Genomic DNA, 26,991 nt, shown 5'->3' on the forward strand with positions numbered 1-26,991 from the left:
GAACGCCAATTCTCATAGTGTTAATTTCGTCTTTTAATGAAGTGTATAGCATTTCTATTATCTCTGTATCTTTTGGGGTGTGCTGGATTTTCTTTGTTATTTATTCTTTGTACTTTTTTTTTTTTTTGTGGGTCATGGGGGCTGACCTCTAGGCCTGGGTGCTGTCCCTCAGCTCTTCAGCTCAAGGCTAGCACTCCACCACTTGAGCCACAGTGCCACTTCTGCCTTTTTTTCTGCTTTTGTGGTGCTGAGGAATTGAACCCAGGGCCTATGCATGCGAGGCAAACACTCTACCACTGAACCACCTTCCCAGCCTTGTCTTGAAATGGTTTTTGTATCTCCCCTTTTATTTCATTGGCCAATTCTGAAATCATTTATTTGATAGCTAGTTCTTTTGTCCTCCACCTCTTCTTCACTCTCACTGGGGTCCTTCCCTGGTAGTTGTTGGCTTTTGGATTTGATTTGTTGTCTTGATTGCTCATGGATCTTGTAATTTTTGTTTTGTTTTGTTTTCTTATGCCAGTCCTGGGACTTGAACTCAGGGCCTGGGCACTGTCCCTGAGCTCCTTTCTTTGCTCAAGACTAATGCTCTACCACTGAGGCACAGCGCCACATCCAGCTTTTTCTGTTTATGTGGAACTGAGGAATTGAACCTAGGGCTTCATACATGCTAGGTGAGCGCTCTACCACTAAGCCACCTCCCAGCCCCAATCTTGTAATCTTTCATTGTGATTTATGCATTTGGGTTCAAGGATCGTCAGAGCAATGGCCCAAGATTGGCCTGTTCATACCAGACAAGTGGCAGCCCATGCTTGGCCAAGCCTAGTGCATTGGTTTCCAGGGCTAGCTGAAAAGACCTTGGTCCAGTCTGCGGCAGGGGCTGTAAAGGCTAGATTTGGGCATCTGGGATGGGAATGAGGCTTTGGAAGGGATAGGCTCCTGCGAGTGTACAGGAGTTTTTCCGCTTGGGCCCCCCGGCTTCACCCCACAGGTGGCCAGTGCTTGGCCACTGGCTTGTGCATGCATACTTGGTTGACTGGCAGCTGGGTGCTGGGTTCAATATTCAGGGTAGCTGTGAAGAGTAACTTCAATCCTCTGGGATGGTGTGAGGCTCATGCAGGGCTGCAGGAAATTCTGTCTGGTTTCAAACAAGTCCACTTGAGCCACAGCGCCACTTCTGGCTTTTTTCTTTTTGCTTATGTGGGGCTGAGGAATCAAACCCAGGGCCTCGAGCATGCAAGGCAAGTGCTCTACCACTGAGCCACCTTCCCAGCCCCAGAACAGCTGACTTTCTGCAAAAGGAAAGGAATGCAAGCATCACCCAATGTGGAAGAAATAACTATACTGTTAACGCTCATAGAACTCATACACTTTATAGACCACGATAGACAATTTGCCCCATGAAAGGTAAGATGTATTTGTGACTTTAACTAAGCATCACTATCCCACAATACTGTGAAATTTGTGAAATTATGTAACCACGTAACCACAATAAAGAATTTGCAAAAAATACAATGCAAAATTTCTGAAAAAAATTAAGAATTTGTATGAAAAATTAGGTTATGAAAAATAGCAGACAATTGAATGCTGCTTTCAATATATGTTCAGTCACAAATTTTTGTAAAAATGTACTTTGTTATATTTTGAAAAAAATTATAAATAATAAACTTTACAAATAACGTTCAAAAGTATTTCTTATTCTTCATGTATAATGAGTGCATGTAAAGTAGGGTGACAGATATGAATCTCCTAATGTGCTTAGTTATAACATTAACATTTTTAATATGTTAATATTTTGCTATGCTTTTGAGAAATTGTAAATCATGCAAAATTTCAAGAGTAGTTGTTACTTATATACATACAAAATTTTTTCAGGAAAAATTGAATTGCAATCTAATTCTCAGTGCAATCTTAAATGCTTTGTGAAATGTGGATGCTGCTTTTAAAATTATATTAATACCAGCCTGCTGAGTAGCTAGGATTACAGGCATGAGTCACCAGGGCCTGGCCTCCCAGCTTTTTCTGTGTGTGTGGAACTGAGAAATGGAACCCAGGGCTTCATGCATGCTAAGCAAGCACTCTACCACTAAGCCACATTCCCAACCCTCACATGCATCTCAATACAGAATCTATTCAGTTCATTTCAAAAGTCCTCAATTATATGCTTCCAATATTTCTGAAAAGTTCCAGTCCAAGCATGGTGCTGGTGGCTCACACCTGTAATCCTAGCTACTCAGGAGGCTGAGATCAGAGGATCACAATTGGATGCCAGCCTGAGTAGAAAGGTTGGAGAAACTTCTATCTCCAATTAAAAACAAAACAAAACAAAAAGCCTGAAGTGGTACTATGGCTCAAGTGGTAGAGCACTAGCCTTGAGCAAAGAGAAGCACGGGGACAGTGAACAAGCCCAGAATTCAAACTCCAGGACCTATGCAAGCAGAGAAAACACTAAATACCATAGCTTTATGATCACCATCCAGGGCATGTGGTGTGTGATATAAGTTCCAAAGGGCCCGGACTCTCTGTTCCCTCAGCCTTGCCTAATGTAACCTATGTGGTCTTTCCCTTCAGTTTGTGCCGCTCAATGCCTGTGGCTTTCCTTGACCAATATTCCTTATTCTTAGCATCTCTAGCTTCCTAGAGTCCACTGAACCTTTATCCACCCTCATAGCTTCACACACCACCTACTGCAGTGCTGTCTGCAGGTGTTCTGAATCTGCCACACATTGCCTGGTCTCCAGGCTTTCCTTTAAAATCTAAGTGGAGCTAGGCGCTGGTGGCTCACGCCTGTAATTCTAGCTACTCAGGAGGCTGAGATCTGATGATGGTGGCAAGCCAGCCCAGGCAGGAAAGTCCATGAGACCCTTATCTCTAATTAACCAACCAAAAGCCAGAAGTAGAGCTGTGGCTCAAGTGATAGAGTGTTTGCCTTGAGCAAAAAAACTGATGGAGAGCAAAACCTGAGTTCAAGTCCCAAGACCAGCACACAGAGAAAACCATGTAAAGCTATAGCTAAAACTGTACATCAGATCCCAGAGGGGAGAGAGGTAAGGGAAGGGAGGAGTGTTATGAGAAGCTTCTGGAAGGTCATTTGCATCTGATTAGTATGATTAGCAGTTAGCTAGGATGGTGAGGGTAGTTGAGATTGAGGGTGAAATAGCAACTTTACACTAGTCTGCACTTGCAGACACCTTAAGCACAAAGACCTTTCAATTAGTGGGATACCCTGTGGTTTAACACAGTGCTATGTAATTCCTGTGTGGTTAATTTCCTGGAACTCTACCCTTTTGTTTCTAGTCTGAGTTGGTCACCATGATCTCACAGTGTCATTCTTATTTTCACAAAAGAAGATACATCCTAAGCGTCTGTCAGGCCAGGGGTAATTGGCAGATTATGACAGTGAGTCCATTGAGTCCAGGCATCTTCTAAGCTCTTCACAAACCTGAACTGATTTTACCCTTGCAACAGTACAAGAATATGGTGCTTGCCTGATTTCATTCATGAAAAGAGGGAGAGACTGACAGGTTATGGCCAGTGAAGCAACAGTTGTAAAACCAGGCAGGCTGGCTGGTGCTCTTGGTTAGACTGCCTAACTTTCTCAAACCTCATGTTCCTCTCTCAGAAAAATAAGGCCAACAGTTATTGCTTATAACAAATACCCAGCTGGCAAACTGTATTCCCTCAATTTCTTTTAGAATGATAGATGATTCACTTAACTATTATGGTAGAGCCCTCTGCTCCTGTTTCATCTGCCATTGCAAGTAGCTAAGCCAGAGTTTAAAAAAAAAAAATGAAGCTGGGTGCCAGCCGTGGATCACACCTATAATCTTAGCTACTCAGGAAGCTGAGATCTGAGGATCTCAGTTCAAAGCCAGCCTGGACAGGAAAGTCCATAAGACTCTTCTCTCCTATTAACCATCAGAAAACAGGAAGTGGCACTGTGGCTCAAGTGGTAGAGTGCTTACTTTGAGCTGAGGAGCTGAGGGACAGTGAGTGCCCAGGCCCAGAGTTCAAGCCCCACGACTGACAAAATCCCCCAAGATATACATATATATTTATTTACATAAATGTGTGTGTGTGTGTGTGACAGTATTGGGGCTTGAATTCTGGGTGTGGGCACAGTCCTTGAGCCTTTTTGCTCAAGGTTAGCACTCTACCACTTGATCCACAGCTATACTAGCTTTTTGGTGGTTAATTGGAGATAATAGTCTCATAGACTTTCTTGCCTGGGATGGCTCTGAACCAGGATCCTCAGATCTTAGCCTCGTGAGTAGCTAGGATTACAAATGTGAGCCACTGGCATTGGGCTCAAGGCTAGAAGTGGAGCTATGGATTAAGTCAGAGTGTGCTAGCCTTGAGCAAAAAGCTCAGGCACAGCACATAGGCTCTATTTCTGGTTTAAGCCCCAGGACTGTCATACACACAAAATTTTACTATATATATATTTTTTTCCCCTTTTCCTTTTTTTTTTTTCTTGAGATAGTCTTGTTGTGATTCTGGCCTTAAACTCGTGAGCCGCCTGCCTTAGCCTCCTGAGTTATAGGATTAGAGCGCACATTAGCATGCCCCATGCAAACTATACTTTAGCTTTCCTTGCCCAGGAATTCTGACAGAGAACACAGTTACAAACTTACATATTTTTTTTTTCTCTTTTGGAATAGGCTAAACCAGAAGAGAAAGCTAAAGGCAGGAGGAATGAATTTAACCTTTCAGATATTTTTTGTTTGTTTTTGGGTCCGGTCGTGGGGCCTGAACTCGGGGCCTGGGCGCTGTCCCTCAGCTCTTCAGCTCAAGGCTAGTGCTCTACCACTTGAGCCACAGCACCACTTCCGGCTTTTCTCCTTTTGCTTATGTGGTGCTGAGGAATAGAACCCAGGGCCTCAGGCATGCAAGGCAAACGCTCTACCGCTGAGCCACCTTCCCAGCCCCCTTTCAGATATTTTATGTGACTATAAACCATTTAAGAAAAGTCTGAGTTACATGCTAACATACATAATAGGGACAGAAAAGAGGCCAGTGGTTTTAAGAAACAAAGGAAAGAGGAAGGAGTTAAACAATGGGATGGGATGATGAAAATATTGTTATCTCTTGATTGTGATGGTGGTTATACAACTACACATAGTTGTTAAAACTCAAAGAACCACACGCTAAAAAGAGTGAACTTTATTGTAAACTGCATCTCCATAAACCCAACTAGAAATAACTGAGTCTTAGAGTCCCAGGACATCTGGATTCCTGGCCTTGAGATCTGTCCAGCTTTGGGCCTTCTCTCTTTCACTTGGCCCCCCAGCAACTGTCTGCTTTGGCCTTGACACACCACTCAATGCTCTTGTTTCCAAGGCAAGAGCACTTGAGGTCATTTTCTTCTGTGTCTGGCCAAGTGGCAACAACCACTGCTGAGCTGCAAGAGTTAGGAGAACAAGGAAACAGGCAGAGAATAAGAGGTTGGGGTGGGGGTGGAGGGACTGAGAGAGGCAAAATCCTGGAGTAGACAGGAGAAAGGCAGCTTTAGATTTTATTTTGCTTCCTGGTAGCCCTGGCAGAACATGGGCATTAAACAGGAAGGAAATTTTTGGGAAAAGAAAGCAGCAGATAGGCTCCATTAGGACTGGTTCTTCAGGAATAGGGAGAGAATTTATTTTTTTTGTCTCAGTTCTTAGGCTTGAATTCAAGATCTAGGAACTATCACCTCATTTTTTATTTTTATTTTTCTGCTCAAGGCTTTTACTCTACTACTTGAGCCACATCTCCACTTCTAGTTCTTTTGGTGGTTAACTGGAGATAACAGTTTCACAGGCTTTTCTGCCTGAGCTGGCTTTGAGCCACAACCCTCAGACGTCATTCTCCTGAGTGTAGCTAGGATTACAGGCATGAGCCCGTGGTGCTCATTTATGTATTTAAAAATGAAGATCTAGTCTTACTATCTTGTTCAGGCTAGTTTTAAACTCCTCTGTTCAAATGATCCTCCTGCCTCAGCCTCCTGGTAACTGGGCTACAGGTGTGCAGTACACAGTTGGTCATAAAATTTACTTTGATCTTGGGTCAATACAAGACCAGCTTAACTGAGAAAGGCAAATGCCTGTGAAGCAACAGCTTGCTTCTGTGAGATGGGAGTGGGCATGGGAGCCCAATTCCACTTGGCAGTCAGAAGGAGAACAGGCAGCAGACAGCATCTCCAGCAGCCCTGAAAAAAGCTTTAATAGATGATACACTCTATTTTGTATTCTATTACAATTAAAAAAGAAATCCAGGCTACTACAAATCATTAAATTTATTGCCAGACCTAGGAGGTCTCTTCTCTGGGATGCTTTTCTGGAAATGTTTATCTCCAGACTCTTCACACCTGAGAGCAGTGGCTTCCAGTATTGGAACATCTCTGCATTTGTTATACGGATCTCTATGAATCCTGATTACTCAAGAGGGTCCAGCTGTTCTCACTTTCTGCTGTTCTGCTGTGTCTCTGAAGCACTTTTAGTTTACCATTCTGAATTCCCTATACCTTTTCTTCCTTTCCTTCCTTCACAAATATACATGGAGACCTAATCCATACCAGGCATTGTTCTAGTTACTGGGGATACAAGAATGAATAAGATAGATAGAAATCCCATCCTGAAGTGTTCACATTCTGGAGAGGGACAAGGGACAATAGACAAAGTTTATATCAGATAATGAGTTGCCTGGCATAATATGGCAAAAAAAAAAATAGGTAATAGGTTGGCTTTTGTTTGAACTTACGCTCAAAGAAACTTACTCCTGGGGAGTAAACCCAGGGCTTCTTGCAAGCTAGGCAAGTGCTCTACCATAATGGTTCCTAAGGGTGCAATCTGAAAGAGAGGATTTATGAAGTTATCTGATGAGATTTTTTTGGGGTGGTGGTGGTGGTCCGGGTTGTTCATGGGGCTTAAACTCTGGACCTGGGTGCTGTCTTTGAGCTTTTTTGCTCAAGGATAGCGCTCTAACACTTTGAGCCACAATGTTACTTCTGGTTTTATTTATTGCCAGTCCCAGGGCTTGAACTCAGGGCCTGGGCACTGTCCCTGAGTTTCTTTTGCTCAAGGCTAGTACTCTACCACTTGAGCCACAGCCTAACTTCCAACTTTTTCTGTTTATGTGGTACTGAGGAATTGAACCCAGGGCTTCATGTATGCTAGTCAATCATTCTACCATTAAGCCAATTCCCTGCCCTAAAACAATCTTTTTTTTTTTTTTTTGGTCTGTTGTGGGGCTTGAACTCTGGGCCTGGCACTGTACTTGTGCTCTTCAGCTCAAGGTGAGGACTCTACCACTTGAGCTACAAGCGCCACTTCTGGTTTTCTGGTGGTTAATTGAAGATAAGAATCTCAGGGACTTTCTTGCCTGGGCTGGCTTTGAACTGAGATCCTCAGATCTCAGCCTCCTGAATAGCTAGGATTATAAGCATGAACAACTTTCACCTGGTGTGAAGTATGTTCTAAGCACAAAGACTAAATATGCTGGGTCTAGTGGTCTTCAGGGTTGAAATAAGAGCTATGAAATGGACCCATATTTTTCCCTTTTCTATTTACCATAAGCATATAAAAACCTAGTAAAAAATTAAGGTAGTGTGTTCAAATATTTATGACAGCAACCCACAACGTAAGCAACTCTGCTTACATTTCCAGAAATGGAAATGCACACAGATACGTAACAAGTTTCACATACAACCTAATTTTATTATGTGATGCATTATTTTGTATTAAATTCCATTCAAATAGAAAGTACTAGTTAATACCGCTAATTCAGTAGGTTGTAACTTATGTTTAAACTAGGCTGACCACGGTTCTCTCTTTGGTTAAAACTTTCCCTTCTCCCAGCTAACATAGGCCTAACAGGTTGGGTATTGTTTTCAGAAGTCAGTTGCTTTGGTACAGCATGTATGCTGTTGAGCTTGTCTGTCGCAGATGAAATTTGTGCTCAGCTCACATTAATTAACTGCAAGGTGAAGTTCGGACCAAGTGTCTCTTCTACTACTCTTTCCTTGATTATGTTCAGATTATGTTGGTTTAATTAAGTTTAAATGTGGAAGGTGGATTCAGTATTAAAGCTCAGCCTGCAGCCCTCTTCATTTGTCACTGAGATTGCTGGTTCTTACATGCAAAGGGGAGCTGGATGGGGGTCATCTTGGAGCAAATTTTCAAGTCAATGAAACTCCCTAAAGATAAAACATGTGTACATTCATATCTTTTTTTGCAAGACTGAGGGATGGAGAACTATTAACTGCCTTTCCTCTATTTTCTTTCTGGGGACAATTCCTAGGACCCATTTCTTGAGCTGTGCTGCCGTGAATCTGGTATATAGATCCTAAAGTCTAGGAACTGCTCACAGCAGGGGCACGTCCTTTGTTAGGAACACCGCACCTTTTGCTGTCTAAATTGGGCTCTGCCATTGCAACCCTCTTCAAATAGGCCCGATAGAACTCATTCTGACATGGCTTGCCTGAGAATCCTCCTCAATGGATGATAGAAGAGCATTTGGCTCCACTAACTATTCAAAGCCTTTTAGGAGTTAATCAGAGCAGAGGGGAGAAATAGTGGTTTCAACAGTTGAGCGCACACAATCTAAGGTCAAGGACCGGGATGTGGAAAAGGAACAGAGTAAGAGATATGCTCAATTATTTTGGAGTAAAGGTAGCCAGGAATGAAGCTTTGATAGGTTCTCCATGGTTTTCTCCTCTGTAAGCAGTCTCACAGGAAGCTCAATTATAAGAAACTTTTGAGTCTGAACTGGAGTAGTTCATCATAGAAGACAGTACCAATGATAGCCTAGGGTTTTAGTATCTGTAGCTTGGAGCTTGGCAGTTGAGGACACTATGTTAAGCAGCCTGGGGACTAAGAGGAAGGAAGCAGTCATCCAGGCAGTTTCATCCCTTAGATGTAATTCTGGGTTGCTCCATGATGACTGAAACCTGGGGTGGTTTGGAAAGCCAATAGCTAAGTGTGGACTTACCATGGTAAGTAGGTCTCTTTTCCATGTGTTATTATAGTGAATGGTGTGATGATGTTGAAAAGATCACATATCATGTGACACATCACATGTTCTCAAACAGTGGGCTCACAAAAGCACATGCTTACTGTGCTGGCCCAAAGTATCTTATTGTAGACAAGTTTTAAAGAGTGTTGATAGTATATTTTGGCTCTACGTGGATAACAAATCCTGGATTTTTAAACAGTAAAATTATACATAAAACACTACATAATTAAGGACTTTTTTTGTTTCTTGTGGTGCTGAGATGGAATCCTGGGCCTGGCACATGTTAGGCAAGTGTTCTACCACTGAGCTATGTCTTGAGCCCAAGAAGTACTATTTCTTCATAAAGTATCAACTATAAAAAACAACTTAATAATTTAAGTTATTCAAAAGTCAAATGGTTTCCAGCCACCTGGGGAGTTCTTAACAATACCTGAGCTCATAAACTAAGAATATTTAATATTACACATATAAGCTAGATGTCTTATGAAAAAGACATCTTTGCTCAAGAGATTATAAAAAGCAAATATCTGGACTACAGTTAAAAATCTCTGAAGATCAAGAGGATGACTATCCTACTCATGTCCAATGTGCCAATAAACCAGTTTTTACATTGTATGTCCTCATTCCAATAAACTACCAAAAAGCTAGAAGCAGAGCTATGGCTCAAGTGGCAGAGGGCTAACTGTGAGCAAAAGAAGCTCATCTGGATGAGATCAAGCCCCAGGACAGGCACAAAACAATCACATAAAAACAATCTGATACACTCACATAATCACTACTCTTCAACAACCATACCATTATGGGTTGTAGGTTGCTAAACAGTGTTTTTGCCTTTTTTTTTTTTTTTAATGATTTGAACAAAAGCAGCTTGATTCCCAACTCAAGTGACTAGGAACCTTAACTAAATTAGAAGGTTCAGAAAAGCCACCACTTCAGGAAAATGCTGGGTATCATAAGAACTTTCCTTGGAATAGCTGTGGGTATGGCAGGACTGAAGTGATTTCTCAAACATGAGGCTTCTGTTGCAACCAGTTACTTGAAAACTTAACTGAAAACTCTCTTCAGATAAGGTAAAATTTGTTATCATACCAAAACATGAAAAGAGTAGGGAGAACCCACAAGAAAAGTGATATGAAAATATTCCTTCCTCAGTAACCAGCTACTTGGGGATGGCAGGAGAAATCCCAGCATGTGGCCTACTCACACCTTTTCTGGGTTGTCTAACCACTGAAGATAACTCTCATTTGGGAAAATGAGATTCATATTTTATTTACAATTTACAAAGAAATACAGAATGTCTCCCATAAACTCTACTCTAGGAGAAGAAAAGCAATACAAAGAAAAGCAATACGTGTCCCAGCTCTGCAGGGACATGTGGTGAAAGAAGTCCATTTCATTGTTTCCTTAAACAATGATTTTTCTTAAACAAAGTAAAATAAAATCCCATGATTTCTTCATATTACATATGTGAAAGAATTAACAATAAAAATAATCTTTCAAAATTACAGTCTCTGGTTAAACGTATGAGGTGATCAGGATGTTACTTTCTGTCAGTGACATAATCCCTGATCACTAAGAGTAATAACCTCTGAGCAAAGAGCTTAATACTCATCAAGAGTATCTGCTCGGGGAATGGAGAGACCCCGATCTTTAAGGGCCTGAACTTTCAGCTTCTCAGCCTCCAATTTGGTTTGCTGTTCTACCCTTTGTTCTTCTAGGATCTCTTCAATAGATACTTGTTGCAGAGGTGTATCACTCTCCTTTTCCAAGTCCTGTAAAAGAGTCAGATTTTAAAACTTCCCATGAAGACCAAGAATAGAAAACCTTATAGATTGAAAGGCAAATGATTACTACACAGGTTTTAGTTGCTTTTCTTAACTAGCATGGCACTCAAACATCCATCTTCTATGGATAGCCAAAGAAATGACCATTGTAGAACACTTTAACTGGAATGGTAACCAGTGTCAGCATCAGTATGTACAGCTTAGCTTGTTTATCAAGATTAATACATTTGTCAGGATTAAGTTTTCTCTAAAACAGTACAACTAGGGACAGCTATCTCCTCAACTGCGCAAAATCCAAGAAAATTACTAAAGCTGAGATAATTTAGGTAATTCTTGTATTTTTATTTTTTTGGTACCAGTGCTGGGGCTTGAACTCAGGACTTGGATGCTGTCCCTGAACTTTTTTTTTTTTTTTTGGGTCGTAGGGCCTGAACTCTGGGCCTGGGCTCTGTCCCTCAGGCTCTTCAGCTCAAGGTTAATGCTCTACCACTTGAGCCACAGCGCCACTTCTGGCTTTTTTCTTCTTGTTTATGTGGTGCTGAGAAATTGAACCCAGGGCCTCAGGCATGCAAGGCAAGCGCTCTACCACTGAGCCACCTTCCCAGCCCCTGTCCCTGAACTTTTTTGCTCAAGGCTAGTGCTCTATCACTTAGCAGCTCTACTTCTGGCCTTTTTCTTCTTCTTTTTTTTTGGTAGTTCATTGGAGGCAAAAGTCTCATGGTTTTTCCTGCCTGGGTTGGCTTGTAACTGTGATCCTTAGATTTCAGCTTCAGATTATAGGCATGAGCCACCTGTGCCCAGATTTGTATTTTTTACATTTTTAAAGTTGGCTTCATTTCTGGGGACTGAAGCTCTTAAAGGAATAATGTACTTCTCTTGTGTTAATTGCGAATACCTAAACTTTTAACACAAAATTCTATTCCCCTCCATAGCAACAAATCTATAGATAACATCAGAAGACTAGATAAGTTATCAAACCAGTTTGGCCCCAATGTATTTCATTAATATTTGAGAACTGTAGCTTAGCTTTTTCACTCAAGGACACTCGAGTATCCTTGAACCTTATCTCTACTTCTGGCTTTTTGCTGGTTAATTGGAGATAAGAGTCTTTTGGGGGGCTGGGAAGGTGGCTTAGTGGTAGAGCGCTTGCCTTGCAAGCATGAGGCCCTGGGTTCGATTCCTCAGCACCACATAAGACCCAGAGTTCAAGCCGCATGACTGACAAAAAACAAAAAAAAAACCCCACACAAAAAAACCCCCCAAAACTCATCATGCAAAGGCTAAGACTTTTATTTAATACAGCATAATGTATTTAATATTTTTATTTTGAACACCTTATAAACATTTCATGGGGCTGGGAAGGTGGCTCAGTGGTAGAGCACTTGCCTTGTATGCCTGAGGCATGCAAAAAGAAAAAAGAAAAGAAAAAAAGCCAAAAGAAAAAAAGCCGGAAGTGGCACTGTGGCTCAAGTGGTAGAGCGCTAGCCTTGAGCTGAAGAGCTGAGGGACAGCGCCCAGGCCCAGAGTTCAGGCCCCATAACCGGATCCAAAAAAAAAAACAAAACAAAAAACAAAACAAAACAAAAAACATTTCATAAGCAGTTTCCTAACAAAAAAGAATCTTGCTACAGGTTTTTTATTCTCCTCAAAATGAACATACAGGTATTATTCTGGGTTTCTGTAAAATGGAAAGCATATACAAAGATTCCTATTTCATTTTTAGGAAAGGTCTCTATGTAGAGTGCAGGCTGGTTTAAAGTCATGATCCTCCTGCCTCAGCCTTTCTAGTGCTGGATTTCAAGCATGCACCATTCTGCCTGGCTGTGTTCCTATTTTTTATCCTCCTCTATGACTTTTGACGATAAGGTTTGGGAAGACATTGACACACAGAGTGCAGCTGTTCCAGGCTGGAGAGTAATTGTCATATGCTGCCAAGGTCTCAGAACTCGCACTTGCAGTATCAGATTGAGGATTTACCCTAGAGGGTTAGATGGAAAGCCACACAAGTTGCGTAAGTCACCCCTCTGTCCTGGGTCAAAAGTTATCAGCACCCAGAAAAATATATATTATCACTCAACACTTTCCTTATAACCTATGAGAAACAACTGGAGAAGGCAGTGTTCTTAGCTTAATGAACTGCTTCTTGAGAATATTCACTGTGTCATCCATCGAGCTTTTCATGTGGTTATGTTACTGCTTCCCAAGAATCAGTTTTATTACTTAAGGCTGTGCTCATCATCTTTGAGTCAGAATCTAGGGCAGAACTGGTTTCTAGGTATGAGTTTTCTTGGGGTTGGTACATAATTTCTTCCAATTGACTGCTGATTCATTTAACTAAGTATATATTCCTCCAGTACTACTTCTGTGAAACTCCTCAGTCTTCCAACTCAAACTCATATAAAAATAAGTACTTTCTATGTAACTTGACAGTAGAGGCAGGAGGGGAATTTTGGGGGAAAATAAAGGAGAGTGACATAGACCAAGAAACATTCATAACCTGATTAATGAAATTGTAAGCCTTTTGTACAACCACTTAGTAACACTTTTCCTCACAAAAGAGATGCCAGGAAACTATGAATCGTCAAGAACAGAGACACATGTTCACTTCTTTGTACATTTACACTTATCTACCATGTATGTACCCTTTACACAAATGTAACTGGTACACAAAGTTTGTCTGTTGTGTCTATTGTGTTTATTAATATTTATTAATATAAAACTAAAGCTAAGATGGGGTGTGATCTGCTGAGATGGTAGTGAGAGGCTGAGGCAGGTAGGTGGTCAGAAGTTCCAGGCCAGACTTAGTCACATAAATCCTGTCTTAAAACAGTGCTAGCTAGCTAGGGCTATGGCTTAAGTGGCAGAGTCACACCTAGCAAGCAGAAGGCTGAAATTAAATCCCAATACCACTAAAAACAAAAACAAAACCCCTCCCCTGGGGCTGGGAAGGTGGCTCAGTGGGAGAGTGCTTGCCTTGCATGCATGAGGCCCTGGGTTCCATTGCTCAGCACCACAAAAGCAGAAAAAGCAGGAAGTGGGGCTGAGGGACAGCACCCAGGCCCAGAGTTCAAGCCCCACGACCGGAAAAAAAATAAAAAAGAAAGAAATAAAAAAAAAACCCTCCCCTATACAGAATATGTATACATACTAAAGTCTTTCACTGGAAATAAAAATAGTATTTCCTCTTGAGAAACTGAATTTGGAAAAAACGTTTCAAAAATAACCCATAATCCACTCTCCAGAGAGGGGTTAGGCCCTATGAATAAGCAGATAATTATGGTTTTTCACTAGCCTCTACCTTCCTGGGGTACTAGGTGCTTTATTCTAACCTTTATATAATACAGGTTGGAAATTCTGCTGCTTAAACATGCAAGAAACGATCACTTGAACTAAATATAACAACTACAAATTTGGGGGGGCGGGGGTCGGTTGTGGTGCTTGAGCTGGGCCTTGGTGCTGTCCCTGAGCTCTTCGGCTCAAGGCTAGCGTTCTACCACTGGAACCACAGCTCCATTTCCAGTTTTCTGGTAGTTTATTGGAGATTAGAGTCTCACAGATTTTCCTGTCAGGGCTGGCTTTGAACCAATATCCTAAAAATCTCAGCCTCCTGAGTAGCTGGGCTTACACGCGTGAGCCACCAGTGTCTGGCCAAACTACAAAATATTTTAAGAAGAGATTTTACCCATTACACTGTAGCATCTGGGAAGTACTGATAGTCTTGATGTTATTTGTAGTTAACTCTCCAACATGAGGTTTCTGAAACCAACCTGACCTTAAGAGAATTATCTGCCAAAAATACTGGTATAAACTGAATTAAGATGTGGCTAGGTATTGAGAAACTTTATTGGAAAGTTTAAAAACAAAATAAAAAAGTAAATGCCAAAGTTGGATTTTTTTGTTTTGTTTTGTTTGTTTTTTGTAAAAATCAGTCCTGGTTATTGCCTCTTAATCCCCCCACCACTCCAGTCTGTCTCTCTTTGTGCTGGTATTAGAGCTTTAACTCTGGGCCTAGTACTCTCATTTAGCTTATTCTGCTTAAGACTGGCATTCTACCACTTGAGCCATACCTCCAGTTCCAGTTTTTTGCTGGTTAACTAGAGGTAAGACTCTCAAAGATATGCCTGCCTTAGCTGGCTTCAAACTGGTTCTCAGATTGCAGCCTTCTGAGTAGCTACCATTACAGACATGAACTGGGGCCTGGCCTTTCTCTTACTCTCTCTGCTTTCAGTGGTAGATCAAACCCAGGAGTCTCCTATATGCCTGGCAGAAAATCTACACCCTTAGCCCCCCCAACTCTTAATTTCAACTTCTTTCATAGGAGGTTTCAATTTCTTGGCAAACCTAATAATGAAAAGCATCAGGATTTGATCAAAGGTTTAAACAAGATAGTTTTTTAAAAAAGAAAAAACAAACAAACAGTATCTGAGCCAGGCACTGGTGGCTCAGGCCTGTAATGCTAGCTACTCAAGAGGCTGAGATTTAAGGGTTGCAGTTTGAAGCCACCAGGCAGAAAACTCTGTGAGATTATCTCCAATTACCCACCAAAATCTAGAAGTGGAGCTGTGGCTCAAGTGGTAGAGTGCTAGTGTTGCACACAAAAGCTAAGGGAGAGCACCCAGGCCCTGAGTTCTAGGCCCAGGACTGGCACCAAACAAAAAACCAGTATCAGAGTACTTCCAGCAGATGAATATATTGCTAACAGTTTGTATGTATAAGCATATACAATGCACAGACTCATAGCAACAGCATATCAGAAGATCAGATTTAATTTTTCACTTGCCAGGTGATCTTTCTACACAGACACACAGATAGGTTGATCCACACTATTATTGTGAGCCAATAATCCAAGTAAAGGTGAGCTCCATTCTAGTATACATAACAGAAGGGCTTTTCCTACAGTATTCTTTTTTGGTGCCGATCCTAGGGCTTGAATTCAGGGTCTGTGCATTGTCCCCTGAGCTTTTTTGCTCAAGGCTAGTTCTCCACCACTTGAGCCACAGCTCTACTTCTGGCTTTTTGGTGGCTTGGAAATAACAATCTCACAGTTTCCTGCCTGGGCTGGCTTCAAACCAAGATCCTCAGATCTCAGTCTCATGAATAGCTAGGATTATAGGCCTGAGCCACCAGCTAAAGAATTAGTCATTCTTTATACAAAAAATATGAGCAATAAAATGTATATGCAATGTTTCCCTCAAATACTGCAAATTGTCTTTAAGATATGATAAACTACTCATAATAGATTAAATGCCTCCAAAACATTTCAATATATGTAAATCATACTTTTCACTTGTAGTGTAGGGGTCAAAGCCAGGGAATTACAGACATGATGCAAATGCTCTTCTGAGCCATACTAGCCCTAAATCATACTTTTATAAATCAACATACATAAATCAAGATTTTCAACTTTTTGCTATACAGATAATTCAAATGCCACTTAAATGAACATACTTGTGTAGAACATTATCTTTTATATCTAATAAAACCAATGATATTTTACTAATAAGATCAAATTGTCAAAATTAAGCTCTGTAGCTTCCCTCTGGAACTATAGCTTTTTTTCCATATTCAGTGGGTACCTGGGAAAAGCTGGATAAAAAGTGGAAAATATTTTTCTTTTCCGTTCTTTCTTTTGCACTGGTACTGGTGATTGAATTCTGTCTCACACTCTAGCTTAGCTTTTTTACTCAAGACTTGAGCCATACCTATACTTCCAGTTTTTTGCTGGTTAATTGGAGATATGAATCAGTAGAGGTAAGTCTCCAGGACTGATCTGTACAAGCTGGCTTTAAACTGAGATCCTTTGATCTCAGCCTCCTGAGTAACTAGGATTACAGGTGTGAACCATCATCACCCAGCTAAATTTTTCTCTCTCTTGAGAAGATAAGAAACCTAACTAGCACAAACATCAAGAACATTAGAAGTTTAACAGTTTTTACTTACTATTTCTCCTAGTAGGACCACATTTTCTCCTCTGACCACAAAAATCCCTCGAGGAATATCACCGTATTTTTTGCCCACATGAATACGCTCCACAGTCTGATGAAGCACTAAGTTAGCTGTAAATGTATGGAGAAGAAAAACAGGTATTTAGTTCATTTACCAAGTTAAGTCCATAGCTCAAGAATTTGGTTCTAATTATGGGAAAAACTAAAACTTTAATTTTACTGTATAGGATATACCTACTACTTAGGAAACTTAAACATTCAGAGTATCTGAGGTAATAATGTATTAATTCATGATGATGGTGAAAGCAAATTCCTTTATTAGTTAGTTGCTACTATCAATATAGCTGTAAAAAAATATAAATGAATAGGAACTTGGAAACTTGAACCTGAATAATCACTGAGGTTAAAACTTTGGTTTTTGGGAAGAAACAGTTTTCTTTTATTGTGTGGATATGTATACATGATGCTTTATTAAAGGTTAAATTCTTTCAGTAGTAGGCTTTATTTAACCCAGTGCAATTATTCATGGATTATGATGTAGAAAGAACCTATTTGTTAGATAATAACCTGAGAATAGGTTGAATATTCACTAGTCATCCCTCAAAGTACTCTGGTGATTTTGACTGAAAATTTGCAATATCATATTAGTCTATTAAGAATAATTTTCTTGGGCTGGGAGATTGGCTCAGTGGTAGAGCGCTTGCCTTGCATGCCTGAGGCCCTGGGTTCGATTCCTCAGCACCATATAAGCAAAAAGAAAAAAGCCGGAAGTGGCGCTGTGGCTCAAGTTGTAGAGCGCTAGCTTTGAGCTGAAGAGCTGAGGGACAGCGCCCAGGCCCAGAGTTCAGGCCCCAGACCGGACACGCCCCCCCCAAAAAAAAAGAATAATTTTCTTCTTTCAACTAGTTCTACTTGCCTTTTTTGGTGGTAATGGGCTTGAATTCAGGGTCTGGGCACTGTTCATAAGCTCTTTTGCTCAAGGCTAGAGCTCTACCACTTTGAGCCACAGCTCCACTAAGAGTCTCATAGGGACTTTTCTCCTGGGCTGGCTTCAAACTGTGATCTTCATTCAGATCTCAGCTTCTTGAGAAGCTAGAATTATAGGCGTGAGCCACAGTACCCAGCCTTTGATTTGTGTATGTGTGTGTGTGTGGTTTTTTTCCCCTCAAGGCTAGCACTCTACCACTTGAGCCACAGTTCTTTGAACTTTTCTAGTGGAGATAAAGAGTCTCACGGGTTTTCCTGTATGGGCTGGATTCACACTGCACTTCTCAGATCTCAGCCTCCAGAATAGTTAGGATTATAGCACCAGTGCCTAGCTATAACTAGTCTTTTGTTTGGACATACTGGGGTTTGAATTTCAGGGTCTTGAACTTTCTAGGCAAGTGCTCTATCACTGAGCCATGCCTATAGCCATTTTCTACACTGCTTGTTTTGAGAGAGGATCTAATTTGTTTACCCTAGGGCCTGAGAATGGACCATGATGTTATTTTATGCTTCCTGCCATAGTTGAGACAATAGGTATGTATCACAATGCCCACCTTCTTTCACCAAGATGGAGTTTTACAATTTTGTTTGCCTACAGTTGGCTTGGAACTGCAAACCTTCCAATCTTAGCCTCCAATTTGCCTTGGGATAACTGGCACATACCACTGCACCCAGCTATTGTCTGACAAGTGGTCTTGTGGATTGGTCTCAAACCACAATCCTCCTTATCTCAGCCTCCTGAGTATTTAGGATTATAAGCTTAAGCCAACACGTGCAACTTCTATCTTCTGTAAATCTTAAGTTTCCATTTTGTTTATTTTCCTTATGATCAAGTAGAAGTTCAACAAATGTTGATGTGAATTTAGCAGTTACTTGTAAAAGAAGGAGAATATCTCTTACTTTAGAAAAATGAAGACTAGCCAAGCACCAGTGGCTCATGCCTGTAATCTTAGCTACTTAGGAGGCTGAGATCTGAGGACTGAGGTTCAAAGCCAGCCCAGGTAGGAAAGTCTGTGAGACTTTTATCTCCAATAAACCACTCCGAAAAATGGAAGTGGAGCTGTGGCTCAAGTGGTAGAGCACTAGTCTTGAGCTGAAGAGCTGAGGGACAGCACACAGGCCCAGAGATCAAGCCCCACAAACGAAATTAAAAAAAAAAAAAAGATAAAGACTAAAAACAAAGATTGAGATTTTTAAGTCTGATACAGTCCTCTGCAAAACTTGACCTTAATGTTCCCCAAAAAGTTTCAGGAAGTATTATCTTCTTAGTTTTTATTGGAAGAGAGGAATTACCTTCAGTGTAGGCAGTGCTTTGAAGAGTCACCTCATCCAGCCAATGCATAAATGAGCAGCCTTTTCAGTGGACTGAGTTTATGCCAGTCCTAGGGCTTGAACTCAGGGCCTACGTACCATCCCTGAACTTCTTTTTGCTCACACTAATGTTCTACAACTTGAGCCATAGCTTCACTTCCTGACTGAGTTTCTTTCTAGCATTTGGCTCCCTCTAATGGGAAACTAAAGAATCCAAATGCTGTAGTGTAAACCAGTTTTAGAAACAGGAATTTATAAAATATACAAGCTTTTGAATCATCTAATCACAATTTAATAATGACTTACTCATTCAAAACAGATCCATTATGCTAGACATGTAAGAAATGCATATAAATAAATTTCAAAATGAAGCAAGGAGTTTGTGGCTCACACCTATAATCCTAGCTACTCAGGAAGCTGAGACCTGAGGATCCTGGTTCAAAGCTGGCCTGGGCAGGAGAGTCTGTCAGACTCTCATCTCCAATTAACCACCAGAAAACCTGAGGTAGAGCTGTGGCTCAAAGTGGTACAGTGTTAGCCTTGAGCAAAAGAACTCAGGAATAGCACCCAGGCCCTGAGTTCAAGCCTCATGACTGACCCCCATCCTACCCCACCCCCCCAAAAAAATAAAATAACAAAAAATGCAATTGGTGGCTCTTACTATCCAAACAATTAAATATTCCATAGTTCTTACATACCGAACTGATCAATGCTTCTTAAAAATCCTATAAGTGTCCTTCCATCTCGAAGCAGAACCAAGTGTTTTTCTAAGGAGAAGAAAAAAGATATTTGAAATGAAAGCAGTCATCTTCAGTGAGTTTACAGACTACCAGTGAAAATCATTAGTGACAATTTAAGCTATATCACTTCCTCTTCCAATGCATTAGGATAGAGTTCACTGAAAAAATGGGGAGCTGGGAGGGAGGAGAGGAGCAGGGAACAGGGAAGCCTGGGATTTAGATGAGAAGCTTAGAGGTCAAAAGAAATCAGAGTAGTGGGGCCAGGAAGGTAGCTCAGTGGTAGAGTGCTTGCCTTGCATGCATGAAGCCCTGGGTTCAATTCCTTAGCACCACGTAAGTGCAAAAAGCTGGAAGTGGTACTATAGCTCAAGTGGTAGAGCACTAGCCTTGAGCTGAAGAGCTGAGGGACAGCACCCAGGCCCAGAGTTCAGGCCCCACGACTGACAAAAAAAGAATCAGAATAGTGTTGCCATGACTGGCACCAGAGCCTGATGCCTAACCCTTTAACCCTCTCCCTGTCACATACATCTGTATATTGAGATATTTAGACTAGATGATTTTTATTAATTCTGGAAATATTTTCCCTCAACTTTTTTTTTCTAATGAGACATATACTTACAAATCTTTACATATCACTTGTCAGGGCATCCCTGACTCCCGGGGCCCTCTATTTTCATTGTGTGAATTAGCAGGGCTGCAGTTCTGGTCCTTCAGTTTGGGTTGCTAGTTCTCATTTTCACAGGTCTCCATTCTCTTCCAAGGGACTTTAGGAAAGCCTTTGATGACTGTATTTTGTGCCCCCACAGTCCCAGTCCTGTCTGATCACCCACATTTGTGTGTGTGTGTGTTTTGGGGCTTGAAGTCAGTACATAGGCAGTATCCCTTAGCTTTTTTGATCAATACTGACACTCTGTCACTTGAATCACAGCTCCACCGATGGATCACCCACATTTTAATATGCCTTTCCCCATGCAAGTTTTCCACCCATGTCCTCCCAATCTGCCTGTCTCTGCCACTTAGACCTGGCACCTTCTCATTCCATGAGGAAGTACAGCTCAGTGATAATACCTGTAACTCCGTTCCACACAGATCTGAATTCAAGTCTTGTAAAATACGGGTAAGAAGGGTGGGGTGCATGGGCTGCTGAAGAATTTGCCATGTATGTCTCTCCCTGCCTGGTCTCTGTTCCATAGTGAGTGCCAAGGGAAGTTTTAAATGAAAATAATGCATCCAGCAGCTAGAGGTATAACAGACACAGCCTAATTTAGCAACCCAAAGGTTCTGGGTTGAATCCACTGTACCAATACAAAAATTAAAACTGCCTCATTTAAGGGGACTTGATAATAACCTGGAGTAAAATTCAATATTTATTGAGAGCTATATACTGTTATGGTGCCTGAAGATCACTAACCCTATGAATTTATATTCACTGTTGGAGGAAAATAAGAAAGCCACATATGGTAGCTTTCCATTTATCTGTGGTAAGTATAATAGAGTAACAGATAGGTAAGAATAGGATAATGACATGAACAGAGAAGTAGAGAACAGAGGTTGGCAAAGAAAAATCTCTCTAAAGAGGTAACTGAAGACATTGAAGGATGACAATAAGCCAGGAATCAGAAAAGCCAGCAAAATTTCAGCTATGCATCAACTACTTTCTCGATGTATAATTGAGGGACAGTGATTCTGCACTGAAGGAATTTATAGTCTTCTGTGAGCTGTAATTAAGCACTATAAGCAAACAAATCAAATTATATGAGCCTTCAGGGGCACATTATATGTGTGGAGGTAGCATTTGAGGTAATAATGATGGGCCATGGGACACGTGAGGAAAATCTGCAAATTAGGTAGGAGGAAAAAAATTATCCATATTCAAATGTCTGGCTAAAAGGAAAGGAGAGGGGAGGGAAAGGAGTTAAATTCAGAAAAATACTGGGGGACAGGCTCTATTTGGATTTGATTTCTAAATTATAAAAGAATAAGAAAACACAAAGACTGATCTAGATAAAAGCAACAAAAGTTTAAAGTTCATCTAGTAGGTCTCCTACAGAGTTAGAGAATGAAGCAGGACAACTGTTTGCCTTAGACCACCTAACTGAGAGAACGCAACAAGAAGGTAAACATCAAGAACCAGTGTTAGAACAACCAAGAGAACAGAATTAAGAACCCAAGTGAAATAATAATACATTTGCTGCAGAGAAAAGTCATCAGAATGTCTTAGCATTATGATTTAAGAAAGCAGCTTTAGTAGTGTGGTGACAGTAAAATTTAGATTACAGGGTAATAAAAGGCAGTCTGCAATAGATGGTCAGGAGTGGAATCAAAATGGAATGAGAATAAAGCTCTAGTGGTGAGTGCCAACCTTGAGTGAAAAAGCTAAGGGGCAGTGCCTAAGATATGAGTTCAACTTCTAGTAGTGGCACAAATAAAAAAGAAAATAGAGGTGAGACTCAAGAATATGCATAAGGGGGGCTGGGATTGTGGCTTAGTGGTAGAGTGCTTGCCTAGCATGCATGAAGTCCTGGGTTTGATTCTTCAGTCCACATAAATTGAAAAAGCCAAAACTGTAGCTGTGGCTCAAGTGGTAGAGTGCTAGCCTTGAGCAAAAGAAGCTCAAGGACAGTGCCCAGGCCCTGAGTTCAAGCTGCAGGACAGCCCTCCCCCACTCAAAAAAATGTATAAGGGATGGGAGTTCAATGGGGAGAGAATTGAAAAAGTACTTGAGATGACAGACAATATACATGAAGGGAAGGATGTGGAGAGAGGAACAGAAAACATGACAGAAAAAATTATATGGAAAAAGTTTCCATTTAAGGATAACAAAAGGGAAGAAGACTTCCTCTTTAAGTGAGAAGATGGGTGAAAATACAGAAAGACAGAGGAGGAAAATGTGTAAATGTGTAAGGATGGGGGAATGAAGGATGAATAACAAATGGTTTCAAACTTTTCAGTAAATGGAGGGGGCTTGGAATTTAAAAGAATTATGGAAATGGGGCACTGGTGGCTCAAGCCTGTAATCCTACTCAGGAGGCTGAGATCTGAGGATAATGGTTCAAAGCCACCTAGTCAGGAAAGTCCTTGAGACGCTTATCTCCAATAAACTACTCAAAAAGATCCACAAGTGTTGCTGTGGCTCAAGTGGTAGAGTCCTAGCTTTGAGCAAAAGGAAGCTCAGGGACAGTGCCCAGCCGGAGTTCAAGCCCCAGGACTGGCAAAAAAAAAAAAAAGAAAGAAAAAGAAAAGAAAAAGTATGGGGTAAAGGATGTAAGAACAAAATTTTTATATATATATATATAATGTATGAATTATATGTAATTATGAACAATTATATACATATATATGTATACATAAAGAAGTGAGTGTATAGGGCATCCTCAAGCTGCCAAAATACAATTATTTCATTACACCTTTACATTTTTTTGTCAGGGACTTGAATTCAGGACCTGGGGGCTGCTCTTGCCCTTGAGCTTTTCCCTCAAGACTAGTGCTCTTACTATTTAAGCCAAAGGTCCACTTCCGGTTTTCTGGTGGTTAATTGAAGATAAGTGTCTCACAGACTTTCCTGCCCTGCAGGCTTTGAATTGGATCCTCAGATCTCAGCCTCCAGAGTAGCTAGGATTATAGACATGAGCCACCAGTGCCTAGCCATCTTTACATTTTTTTGAGTGTGTGCAGGTATGAGGGCTTGAACTCAAGGCCTGGTCCTTTTGCTCAGCTTTCTTGCTCATGCCTGGTGCTCTACCAGTCCAGCATTTTTTGCTGGTAATTAGAGATAGCATCTCTTGGACTTTTTGGCCATAATTGGCTTCAAACCATGTCTCTCAGATCTCAACCTTCTAAGTAGCTAGGATTACATGTATGAGCCACTGGTGCCTGGCTTACATATTGTTTTCTACGTGTTGTTATTTGTGTGTGAATATGTGTGTGTGTATAAACACACACATATATATGAAGATAAAGTCCAATGTATTTGCTCCAATTTCCACTACATCTGCCTTCAATAACAAAACAAGTCATTTAGGTTTAAAAAAATGTCAGATAACCAGGCTGGGAATGTGGCTTAGTGGTAGGTAGAGTGCTTGCCTACCATGCATGAAGCCCTAGGTTCGATTCCTCACTTACCACATAAACAGAAAAAGCCAGAGTAGCTCTATGGTTCAAGTGGTAGTGTGCTATCCTGGAGCAAAAGAAGCTCAGGGACAGTGCCAGGCCCTGAACTGAATTCAAGAGGGAGGTGGAGGTGGAAAGAAGAAAGCAGCAGCTAGGCGCCAGTGGCTCAAGCCTGTAATCCTAGCTACTCAGGAGGCTGAGATATGAAGATTGCAGTTCAAAGTCAGCCTTGGCAGAAATGTCTATGAGACTCTTATCTCCAATTAACCACCAAAAAACTGGAAGTAGTGCTATGGCTCAAGTGGTAGAGTTTAAGCCCCAAGACCGACAAAAAAAAAAAAGCCAGAAGTGGCGCTGTGGCTCAAGTGATAGAGCGCTAGCCTTGAGCTGAAGACAGCACCCAGGCCCAGAGAGCAGGATCCACAACCAAAAACAAAAAAAGGAAGCTAGGTGCAGGTGGCTCATGCTTGTTATCCTACTCAGGGAGGGTCAGATCTCAGGATAGCGGTTCAAAGCCTGCCGACCCGACCAAGACAGGAAAGTGTTTGAGACTCTTTTTCAATTAACCACCACAAAACTGGAAGTTGCGCTGTGGCTCAAGTGGTAGAGTGCTAGCCTTGAGCTGAAGAGCTGAGGTCCGGATGTCAAGCCCCACGACCGACAAAACAAAAAAACAAAAACAAATACAGAATGCTTCACAATTTTGCACGTATTCCTTGAGCACAGGCCAAAGCTAATCATCTCTGTATGGCTCCAAATTCGGTGATAAGAACTTAGTGAAAAGAAAGGACAGTAAGTGGTTCCTCTTTTATACAGGACTGAACTCTTCAGAGCAGTAAGTAGGAATATGGGAAGTCTTCTTAGTAAAAACAAAAGAAGACTGTGTCAAAGAAAAAACATGTTTGAGGTGAATTAGCTTTCTAGGAAAGTCAGTACCACGTGAGGCAGTGGTTTTTACGACCCACACCTAATAACCTGCAAACTGCCACGGCAGCGTAAGACCTACGTTTTACTAATTAAACCTAACCGCTGATGTCTTATTATTACTTCTCCCTCCCCGCTTGGTGACTGCTGTGAGTATTCTCATCCTTCCACTGCTAACAACCTGGTACTTAGCAATACTGCAGGTGGGAGACGGTGGGCCCGAGTGGGGCAGGGTCATTTTCGCGTTCGGGCCTCGGGTGCGGCTGCGACCCTCGAGGCCAGGAAGGGCTCCACGGCTCGAGGCTCACCAGCCCCGAGGGGGCAGGCTGAGGGGCGGGCCAGCGGGGGGTCCTGAGGCTGTGGAGAAGGTCGGCGGGGAGCATCGCAACAGAGGTCAGAGCCTACCTACCGCCCGCCCGCCGAGAAGCCACTCATCCCGGAGACCAGCTACTCACTGTCTATGTCCTCGATGAGGCTGGCGGTGCCGGGCATGTAGTTCATTTTGAGCTGAGGTAAAGTTGTAACGAACTGCGGCGTGGGCCAGCACCTCTGACAGCTCTTCCCCGCCCTCCCCCACGGCAGTGGTCGCCTGCAGGCGACGAAGACGTAAACCGCACGACCCCGACCCACAAGTTAGCCCCGGCTTTCAGCCGCCGGGGCTTGCCGGAAGCAACTTCCTATTGCCCCCACCCACTTCCGGCGCACGTGCCCGGCCTCCGGAAAAGGCGGGACAATCGTGCGGTCCGGTGGCACCGTGTCCCCTCCCCCCCCATCCTTACGTGGGAAGAGGGACTAAACTGGGTGGCCTGTGGGAAAATGCGTCCTACCGTTTAAGGAGTATAGAGGCTCTTCTTGCTTTCCTTCTTCCGTGGCCGTCGCTCAACGCTCCACCTTGGCAAACAGAAGGGGCGGGATCTTCCTGGGATTGACTGCTGGCGTCCTACCCCTGCGCAGCTCGTCAGTCCCGCCCTCCAGTTGGCGCCTGCGCAATGGGTCGGCCGTGGGGGGCGGGAAGGGCTTCGGGGCAGGAGAGCCCATGTCGGCCCTGAGGCGCTCGGGCTACGGCCCCAGTGACGGTCCTTCCTACGGCCGCTACTACGGGCCTGGGGGAGGAGATATGCCGGTACACCTTCCTCCGCCCTTATATCCACCTCTTCGGCCCGAGCCTCCTCAGCCTCCCATTTCCTGGCGGGTGCGCGGGGGCGGCCCGGCTGAGACCACCTGGCCCGGGGAAGGCGGAGGTGGCGATGGCTACTATCCTTCGGGAGGCGCCTGGCCAGAGCCAAGCCGAGCTGGGGGAAGCCACCAGGTGAGCTGGGCACGGTCTGTCCCCGAGGCTACCGAGGGCCGGTTGTTTATACGTCGAGGGTTTGTAATGCCTCGGGTTTCCTATTTGTTTTCCTTGGGGAGGGGGGCCGGAGAGGCGGCGACAGAGGCGGGAGGGGGCTGGGGCAGGGTTGCTGGTATTCCCTCTGCCCCACCATTTCGACTTTGGCTACAACGAGGGTGCCTCTTACTACAAGAAAGGGCGGGGTGGCGGGCGGGGGAGAAAGGAAAAAGATCCTGCACTGACTTTTTACCCTTTGCACTGACTTTTTTTTTTTTAAAGCTTAGTAACAAACTAGTGGTCCCTTTCTCGGAAGCAATGTCTTGTTGGAGTGCCAGAGCCCTCCACGCGAGCTTTAACAATTTTTCCTGCGTGGCTAGGGTGACTGCAGCCCCAGTCGTCACTTAGCCCCTCCCTCAGGGAAGGAGCTTGAATGAGGGGGAGGGATCTGGGCATTTAGCCCTTTGCTCCCAGAGCCTTGCGGCGGGCGGGTGGGAGGGGGGGGGTGAATCACAAATAATGTGGTGCAGCACCTTTACGTGGATTGTTTATTAATCTTCGCGGCCCCGAGGTAGATGTCGTTACGGGCATCCCTACTTGCCAATAAAGAAGAAAGGTCAGAGGTTAAATCACTTTGTTTTATATTTGGACTTGTTTTATTCTCATATATGCATGACATATTTCTTTTTTTTTTTGGGGGGGGGTCCGGTCGTGGGGCCTGAACTCTGGGCCTAGACGCTGTCCCTCAGCTCAAGGCTAGCGCTCTACCACTTGAGCCACAGCGCTCTACCACTTGAGCCACAGCGCCACTTCTGGCTTTTTTCTTTTTGCTTATGTGGTGCTGAGGAATGGAACCCAGGGCCTCAGGCATGCAA

The 26,991-nt window shown here is 42.6% G+C and overlaps 2 protein-coding genes across 2 annotated transcripts in view; one reads left to right on the forward strand and one right to left on the reverse strand.

Moving 5' to 3' along the window:
- Window positions 1–8,973: 8,973 nt before the first annotated feature.
- Window positions 8,974–25,460, reverse strand: Lsm1 (LSM1 mRNA degradation associated). The gene is made up of 4 exons (XM_013026299.1): window positions 25,245–25,460; window positions 19,714–19,782; window positions 16,713–16,828; window positions 8,974–10,760 (listed from the first exon to the last, which is right to left on the reverse strand). Exons 1-4 carry the CDS (start codon window positions 25,288–25,290, stop codon window positions 10,590–10,592), a joined length of 402 nt encoding a protein of 133 aa, XP_012881753.1. The 5' UTR covers window positions 25,291–25,460; the 3' UTR covers window positions 8,974–10,589.
- Window positions 25,461–25,622: 162 nt separating this feature from the next.
- The window catches only part of Bag4 (BCL2-associated athanogene 4), a 26,020-nt gene continuing 24,651 nt past the window's right edge, over window positions 25,623–26,991 (forward strand). The window contains exon 1 of the mRNA XM_013026290.1: window positions 25,623–26,098. Coding sequence (XP_012881744.1) covers window positions 25,826–26,098 — 273 coding nt within the window. The 5' untranslated portion in view covers window positions 25,623–25,825. The remainder of the gene's footprint in view (window positions 26,099–26,991) is intronic.

The sequence above is a fragment of the Dipodomys ordii genome, unplaced genomic scaffold (genome assembly GCF_000151885.1).
Source record: "Dipodomys ordii isolate 6190 unplaced genomic scaffold, Dord_2.0 Scaffold4, whole genome shotgun sequence".
NCBI lineage: Eukaryota > Metazoa > Chordata > Mammalia > Rodentia > Heteromyidae > Dipodomys > Dipodomys ordii.

Coding starts and splice junctions, on each gene's coding strand:
- Lsm1 (XM_013026299.1), bottom strand. CDS start 25,290: ATGAACTACATGCCCGGCACCGCCAGCCTCATCGAGGACATAGACA. Junction 19,783..25,244: donor CCTCATCGAGGACATAGACA/GTGAGTAGCTGG, acceptor TCTTCTCCTTAG/AAAAACACTTGGTTCTGCTT. Junction 10,761..16,712: donor TGGTCCTACTAGGAGAAATA/GTAAGTAAAAAC, acceptor ACTCTTTTACAG/GACTTGGAAAAGGAGAGTGA.